General features: G+C 50.9%; 1 protein-coding gene across 1 annotated transcript in view; it reads right to left on the reverse strand.

The window, feature by feature from the left end:
• The window catches only part of GUSB (glucuronidase beta), a 50,024-nt gene extending 42,355 nt beyond the window's left edge, over nucleotides 1-7,669 (reverse strand). The window contains 5 exon segments of the mRNA XM_058438018.1: nucleotides 3,910-4,052; nucleotides 4,238-4,422; nucleotides 4,730-4,915; nucleotides 6,476-6,713; nucleotides 7,572-7,669. Coding sequence (XP_058294001.1) covers nucleotides 3,910-4,052; nucleotides 4,238-4,422; nucleotides 4,730-4,915; nucleotides 6,476-6,713; nucleotides 7,572-7,669 — 850 coding nt within the window.
• Between the last annotated feature and the right edge of the window lie 1,157 nt (nucleotides 7,670-8,826).

The following is an 8,826-nucleotide window of genomic DNA, read 5'->3' on the forward strand; positions in this document are numbered from 1 at the left end:
GGCTTATATTATGGGTCATTCATATATTTAGAAATCTGACATAGTGGCATTATCCTCCTACTCACAACCACAGCAACAGCATTTATGGGCTATGTGCTTCCATGAGGCCAAATATCACTGAGGCGCTACCGTAATCATAACCCTACTATCAGCCATCCCATATATTGGAACTGACCTTGTCCAATGAATCTAAGGTGGATTTTCAGTTGACAAAGCCACTCTTACATGATTCTTCACCTTCCACTTCATCTTACCTTTCATCATCATAGCCCTAACACTTCTCCACCTTTTATTCCTACACGAAACAGGGTCTAATAACACTTCAGGAATTTCATCACATTCTGACAAAATCACCTTCCACCCTTACTATACAACCAAAGATATTCTAAGTTTAATTTTTCTCCTCCTCCTTTTAATAATTCTAGTACTGTTTCCGCCTCACCTCCTGAGTGACCCAGATAATTACACCTTAGTCAACCCCCTAAATGCCCTGCCCCACGTTAAACCACAGTGATACTTTTTATTTGCATACGCAATCTTATCATCCATCCCCAATAAACTAGGAGGCGTACTGGCCCTTCTAGTATCCATTCTCATTCTAGCAGTTATTCCTGCACTCCACACATCTAAACAACAAAGCATCATATTCCGCCCATTAAGTCAATATCTGTCCTGAATCTTAGTCACCGACCTATTCACACTCACATGAATCGGAGAACAGCCAGTTGAACATCCTTTTATTACCATCGGACAGATAGCATCTGATATATTTCTCTATTATTCTTGCCCTCATACCACTCACCGCCCTAATCGAAAATAAACTACTTAAATGAAACTGCCCTTGTAGTATAATCCAATACACCAGTCTTGTAAAACAGAAACGGAGAGTCCCCTCCCCAGGGCAACTCAGAGAAAAAGCATTCCCACTTCACCATCAACACCCAAAGCTGAGATTCTAATTAAACTATTCTCTGTATTCTTTTTGGCACGCATTTTAACTACTATGTAAGTGCCGACCATCAGCACTAATACATTAATACTTTTATGTACTTTGTGCATTACTGCTAGTCCCCATGAATATATAGCACTATCAATGCTTGATTGTACACAGTATATTCACAGATTATATGACATTACAAGCTTGCTCCACATGTATATAAGCAAGTATTAGCAACTTCTTAACTATCGTACATAATACTACCTTTACATACAGAACTAGTTCCACATGGATATCGACCAGTACTCAAAATCCTTAATATTACATAGTATATTCATTTGTTCATTGGACATAGCACATTTCAGTCAAAACCACCCTCCCAACATGGGTATCTCCTACCAAAATTTGGTCTCTTAATCTACTAACCTCGGAGAAATCATCATCCCGCTCAGGCATGTTACCCTCCTCACTCCAGGCCCATAATACTTGGGGGTGACTATACTGAAACTACACCCGGCATCTGGTTCTTACCTCAGGGCCATAAAACTAAGATTGCCCACACGTTCCCCTTAAATAAGACATCTCGATGGACTAGTGACTATCAGCCTATTAACCAGTCACGGGAAAACTGTCATGAATTTCATATTTTTAACTTTTGGGGATGCTATCACTCACCATCACAGAAGGCCTGGTCCCCTGTCCATCGGCTGTAGTAGTACTTGGATTTGATTTCCACCAAACCAATCGTAGAAGTCGCACCTACTCCTCAGGTGATCCACCCGACTCGGCCTCCAAAAGTGCTGGCATTACAGGCATGAGCCACCGTGTCTGGTGCTTTTTTTAAATTTAAAAAAAGATTTTTTTGGCCAGGCACATGGTCACACCTGTAATCCCAACACTTAGGAAGGCTGAGGTGGAAGGATCGCTTGAGCCCAGGAGTTCAAGACCAGCCTGGGTAACATAGGGAAACCAATTCTTCCTTAAAAATACAAAAAAAATAGCCGGCCATGACGGTGCATGCCTGCAGCCCCAGCAGCCCCTGCAGCCCCAGCTACTTGGGAGGCTGAAGTGGGAGGATTGCTTGAGCCAGGAGTTCGGGGCTGCAGTGAGTTACGATCTTGAGGCAGGGTACGCAGTCAAGAAAGTGACCGTGTCCTTTGGATGCACCAACCACGGCACTGAGACATGTGACCTGAGAAAAAGCAAGTACAGCTACTGCGCATGTGCACCAAGAGGACAACCAAGAATGTGCTTAGAGTAACACCTCTTCCCAGCACCTTAAAGGGAGTTTCCCTTGTAATAATCAGTGCTGTCTCATCCTTATGAGCAGCCTGCCCTGAATTCTCTGTCTCAGGGTGAAATGTGTATTTTGCACTTCACTATTTTTTTTGAGACTGGGCGTTGCTCTGTCACCCAGGCTGGAGTGCAGTGTTGCAATCTCAGCTCACTGCAACCTCCACCTCCCGGGTTCAAGCAATTCTCCCATCTCAACCTCCTGAGTAGCTAGTATTACAGGTACACACCACCACGCCCAGCTAATGTTGGCCAGGCTGGTCTGAACTCCTGAGCTCAAGTGATCCACCTGCCTCGGCCTCTGAACATGCTGGGATTACAGGCATGAGCCACTGTGCCCTGGCTATTCTGCACTTAACTTCCAAAATACTTTTCCTTTGCAATTGCTCTATGCTGCATTGTCTTTGCCTTGTGATTCTTGTTTAAATTCTTATTTATTTTTCATTTAATTAATTTATTTATTTTGAGACAGGGTCTCACTATGTTACCCAGGCGGGTCTTGAACTTTTGAGCTCAAGTGATCTGCCAAACTTGGCCTCCCAAAGCGCTGTGATGACAGGCATTAGCTACAACAGCCAGCCTAAATTCTTTTAAACTTAGTACTGTGGCCCCACAACAGCTGTCAATAATCTCGCCACTGCACTCCAGTCTGGGTGACAGTGCAAGGCCTCATCTCAGAAAAAGAAAAAGATATATTTTTAAAAAGTAAAAAAACTTTAATTTTTTTTTTTTTTTTTTCTTAAAGACAGAGCATCCCAGCCGGGCGCAGTGGGTCACGCCTGTAATCCTTACACTTTGTGAGGCTGAGGTGGGTGGATCGCCTGAGGTCAGGAGTTCAGGACCAGCCAGGCCAACATGGTGAAATCCCATCTCTACTAACAACATACAAAAATTAGCTGGGTGTGGTGGTGGGTGCCTATAATCCCAGCTACTTGGGAGGCTGAGGCAGGAGAATCGCTTGAACCCATGAGGCAGAGGTTACAGTGAGCTGAGATCACAACACTGCCCTCTAGCCTCTAGCCTCTCGTTCAACAGAACGAGACTCCATTATAAAAAACAAAAAACAAAAAACAAAACAGAAAGACAGGGTCTCCCTCTGTTGCCCAGACCGGAGTGCAGTGGCGAGGTCATAGCTCACTGCACCCTTGACCTCCCAGGCTCAAGTGATTCTCCTGCCTCAGAAGCTGGGACTACTGGCACACATCACCATGCCCGGCTAATTTTTTAATTTTTTTGTGGTGATGGTCTCGCTATGTTGCCCAGGCTAGTCTTCAACTCCTGGCCTCAAGTGATCCTCCTACCAGGGCCTCCTTGCGAAGAGCTGGGTTGACAGGAGTGAGCCACTGTGCCCAGCCCCCCGAAGGTGCCTGTTCCTTGAGCACGACGTGCACCAACGGGAGCTGTAGTAAGAGCAGCACCGTAGGGAAGGGACAGGATTGCCACCCTGAGCTGTGTGACCATAGGCCAGACCCCTCTTCTCCAAGTCAGGTCAAACACATGGGTGATTTCAGGAGCCCGTGCCAGCTCAGACAAGCTGGATTTTAGCTTCCTAGGGGGATGGGAACTTGTGAGGGTTTAGAGATGCTGGCAGCACCTTTGTCCTGGGAGAAATTTCCAAACAGGGAACAAACAGAGTCACCCTGGACCCGCTGAGAGAGGATCCTACCAGAAACCCTCACCACTGTCATGCTCCACGCTGGTGGTGACAGTGATGTCGTCAATGTAGGTGGCGGGTGTTGTGTACAGAAGCACAGACCGCTGCAGTCCTGCATAGTTGAAGAAGACAAAGTCTGTGTTCCAGACAAAGTAACCCTTGAAATACCTAGGGTGGGAGGACTACGGTTCGCGGGGCCTTTGCCCTGGGTCCCTTGACCTCAGTTCACAGGCCTCCCCAGCCTCCCCAGATCCAGGGCCTCCACTCTGCGAAGGCCACCCTGTCCCTCGCAGGAAGACCACAGGGTTGGGCACGAAGGTGCGTGCATGCGGTGGAGGCAGGATGGTACCCACATAAAGGTGTCGGTCATATCGTGGTTGGTCCCTGGTGGCAGGGTGGAGGGAGTGAGTGCGTTGTTGACAGCGACGGTGATGCGGAGGTGGGAGGGCAGGGGCCCCACCAGGACCAGACTGCTGATGTCAGCCTGGAAGGGGCGATAGCCCCTCTCACCCTCCAGCACTTCGATCCCATTCACCCACTGCAGACACAAGAGATATGGGGAGGGGGCGGCAGGTCAGGGCATGAGAGGGGGCCCTGCTATCGGGCACTCCCTCACATAACTTGCAGCATGGGGCTCAGGGGCCTACCAGCCAGACGGGAAGAATGACATCCCAATGGTGTAGAGCAGGCCACCTATCCCCCTACACAGGACACAGCCCCCAGGACAAGGCAGGGCCCCCCACTGTCCCACCTGAGGAGATAGGCTGTGGGTGGCAGTTGGGGGTCCCATGCTGTTCAGCAGTAGTGCCCACCCACCAACCCTGCCTCCTCCTGGCCACACTGACCACGACAGCATAGGAGTGGGCACTGCCAATCCTCAGCACCACTCTTGTGCACAGGTCCTGGGTCCGTCACTCTGGCAGGGTCACTTCCCGTTCATACCACATCTGGCCGACAAAATGCTGCAGCCACCAGTCCTGGCCAATGTCGCTGAAGGTGGAAGGAACCGGCATGTCCAGGGTGGGGCCCGACTGTGGAGAAAAGGGCCGGGCTCAGCTCCTAGGACCCCAAAGGGATCTGGGACCAGTGTGCTGCACAACTGTGTCCCCAGGCCTAGCACAAGCCCTGACACGTAGTGGGGACTCTTGACAGAACAGACAGATAACTTGCGGATGACAGGTCAATTGCCAGAGCAGTTTGTGCACCTGGGCCAGTGGAGCCAGGAGTTCCTCCTCGGAGTGGATGGGGCCCAATATCTCCTGAGACAGGAGCGAGCCCAGGGCCATATCCCAGCCCAAGGCAAGAAGGTTCAGACGCATAACTAAGAGGTAGATGACCCACTGCCTGGCACAGGGAGGAAGGCTGGTTGGGGGGATGCGGGGGGCTTTGCTTAGGACACTGTGAGTGGGGTACACACTGGCACCCAGACCTCTCCTCTCTTCCTCCGGTACCGAATGCTGCAAAGTCAGAAAAAGAGGATGCAGCCCAGGCAAAAGCGGCTCAGATCTCACCTGGTCCCACTTCTCTGCTGACCACATCCAAGTCAGGAGGGGAACAGGGGTGGCATCCCCGGCCTGTCACGTTCTGTCCTCTATCTGAACTTGAAAACCAAGGGACCTTCCTGCCTCAGCAGAGCTAACCTCAGGACGTCTCAACTGTCCCCTCCTCCCCAGCCCCGGGCCCAGCTCTGTGCAGCGCCTGCTGCTCTGGCCAGAGGAGTGTCTGGGTGGGTCATGTCTATAATCAGCGCTTTGGGAGGTCAACATGGGAGGATGGCTTGAGACCAGAAGTTCGAGACCAGCCTGGGCAACATAGTGAGACCCTATATCTTAAAAAAAATAAGTTTGTTGTTGTTGTTGTTTGAGACAGAGTCTCACTGTCACCCATGCTGGAGTGCGGTGGCGTGATCTCGGCTCACTGCAACCTCCGCCTTCTGGGTTCAAGCAATTCTCCTGCCTCAGCCTCCCAAGTCGCTGGAATTACAGGCATGCACCACCACACCCGGGTAGTTTTCATATTTTTAGCAGAGACAGGGTTTCACCATGTTGGCCAGACTGGTCTCGAACTCCTGGCCTCAGGTGATTTGCCCATCTCGGCCATCCAAAGTGCTGGGATTACAGGCGTGCGCCACCGAGCTCGGTCAAAAAAAATTTTTTTTCATTAGCCAGGCGTGGTGGCCGCAGCTAACTTGCAAAGCTGGAGAGGGAGGATCGCTCGAGCTCAGAAATTAGGATTGCAACACGGCGCTCCAGCCTGGGCGACAGGGCCAAACCCAGTAAAAAAAAATTTTTAAATTAAAAATAAACATAAAAAAACGACACTGCTAGGGCTCAGCCTTCGCCTCGGGAGGGGGCTCAGCAGGAGTGCTTCCTCCTTCTTCCGCCTTCTCCGCCTTGGCCCTCCTGGTTCCCCCTGGACCCCTGTTCTCCAACCCCGCGCCCCCAAGCCCGCTGACCTTTAACCTCCTCCCAGTTGGGCTCCCAGTCCCAAGGCGCCCAGGTTAAGGAGCCTGCGAGGGTGCCCGTGCTCCCCCACTCCCACTCTCGCCGCCGGGCTTCCGTGCGCCTGCCGGCCCTGTCCCGAACACGCACCTCTGGCAGCCGACGACTGTAACACTGCTCCTAGAAGCCCAGGCGCCGGTTGTCGGAGAAGTCGGCGCCGAAGCTTCAGAAGCCGTCCAGCTTCTTGAGCTTCCGCGACTGGCTCTTCCGGGGGTACAGCAACCTGCCCTGCAGCGCCAGCGCGCAGCCCCATAACTGCGCCGGAGCGCCCCCAGGGCAACGTCCAGACCGTGCTTCCAGCCCCTTTGCTCTCCCGCCGTCTGCGGGCCTAAGAGCAGCGCGGGAGGAGCCTTGCAGGTGGGTCGCGTGACGCACAGGTCACGTGACTCGCCTGAGGCCGTTCGCGCCATCTTTGTTGAGGGCGACTGCCAGACCTTGAGGGGCTGGGCAGGGCCGGGCGCTACCTAGTGGAGCCAATGCCTGGGAATCCCGGGCTAGGCCCTTGGGGAAGCGGGAACCACACCCTCGGCCCCAGCCAAGAAGGGCGACGTCTGCTCTCCTCCTCCGCCCAGGCTGGACTATCCAGGGCCGCAGGCCAGGAGAGAACCCCTGGGATTGGTGGGATTCCTGTTTCTTCAAGGAGCACCTCCACTCACTTTCCCCAGCGGGAATCTTCCATAGCTGTGGCTCACGCCTGTAATCCTAGCACTTTGGGAACCCGAGGGAGGGGGATCACTTGAGGCCAGGATTTGGAGACCCGCCTGGCCAACATGTCGAGGCACCGTCTCTATTAAAAATACAAAAAAAAAAAATTAGCCGGGCATGATTATGGGCGTCTGTAATCCCAGCTACTAGGGAGGCTGAGGCTGGAGAATCGCTTCAAGCCGAGAGGCGAAGCTTGCAGTGAGCCAAGATCGCGCCACTGCACTCCAGCCTGGGTGACAGACTGAGACTCTGTCTCAAAAAAAAAAAAAAAAACGCAGGGAGAGGGTGCCCTGCAGGACCCCACTTTACACCAGTAGGGAAGGCACCATGTGGGAGAGGTAGAGGAAGAGATCTGGAGAGAGCAAAGTTTTATTGAGGGGACTTTCATACAGGAAAGGTGCAGTGGATGTGGCTGGTCATGCTATTTGTAAAAAGCATGCAGCTTACATAACATTTTCACCTAGCATCCTCCACCTGTTACTGGTGGTAGGTATCCGAGTTCCTGGTGATGAATCTGTACACATCTGCAACAACTTCAATTCTCGCCTCCTCAGAAGAAAGAATTCGACTGACGGTCATAAGGCATAAAGCCAGACGCAGGCAAGTTGCAGAGCAGGAGTAAAAGTTTATTAAAAAGCAGGTCTGGCACAGTGGCTCAAGCCTATACATTTAAATGTTAAATCGGCATCCCAAAATGAACACGGGTCTTATATTACATTCATATTTATTTGTTCAATGCACACGTGTCAGGACCGCCTTCGTGATTATTCACAGCTCCTCCTGTAACCTGTTAAATACGTTTAACCATTCTGCTGTCAGATCACCATAGAGGCTGTGGGTACAATTGATAGTGCAGAACTTAATTATTAATCCATTTAATAATTAAGATTGAATGCTGGCTAGGCACGATGGTTCACGCCTGTAATCCCAGCACTTTGAGAGGCTGAGCAGGTGGATCACCTGAGGCCAGGAATTCATTCGAGAGCAGCCTGGCCAACATGGTGAAACCCCATCTCTACTAAACATTAAAAAAAACTTAGCCAAGCATAGTGGTGCACACTTCTAATCCCAGCTATTCGAGAGGCTGGGGCACGAGAATTGCTTGAACCCAGGAGGCAGAAATTGCAGTGAGCCGAGAACACACCCCTACACTCCCGCCTGGGCCACAGTATGAGACTCTGTCTTAAAAAAAAGATCAAATGCTGTGTGTACTTCCACGATAACTCGAAACACCCTCAGCCCTACGAGACATGCACAAGCAAACCAGTCCAGTGCTATGTCTGATCCCACAATGTCTTTAAATCAATGGCTGTCCTCTTGATTTGTATCAGGCCTCCTGGTGGGAAAAGTTGCTCATGAGTATAGCCATGATTTCAGGGATAGGATTATTCTTCTGCTGTGGTCTGTATTGCTGTTACACACTCCCCATGATGCTCCAGTGGATCTCTTCTCTAAGCCCAGGGACTCTTGAGTACTTTCAACTCCGGGTGGATAGGTTCATTCCGCGGCCCCCTGACTATGCCCCTATTCAATAGGAAGTAGCCAGAATGAATCAGTTGTCTGTTTTCCATAGAGACAGAATGAAATTGACAGTGGGGAGTTTGTAACCAGGGACCTCAGTTATTTAAATCACCCTCTTTCTTTTTCTTCCTTCCCTCCTCTCTGAATGCTTTACTCCTAACCTCTCTAGATACTCCCCTCTGGCAATGCCTGATTATCCAATTACGCGCTTAAAA

This window comes from Hylobates moloch, unplaced genomic scaffold, assembly GCF_009828535.3.
Source record: "Hylobates moloch isolate HMO894 unplaced genomic scaffold, HMol_V3 SCAFFOLD_1, whole genome shotgun sequence".
NCBI classification, from domain to species: domain Eukaryota; kingdom Metazoa; phylum Chordata; class Mammalia; order Primates; family Hylobatidae; genus Hylobates; species Hylobates moloch.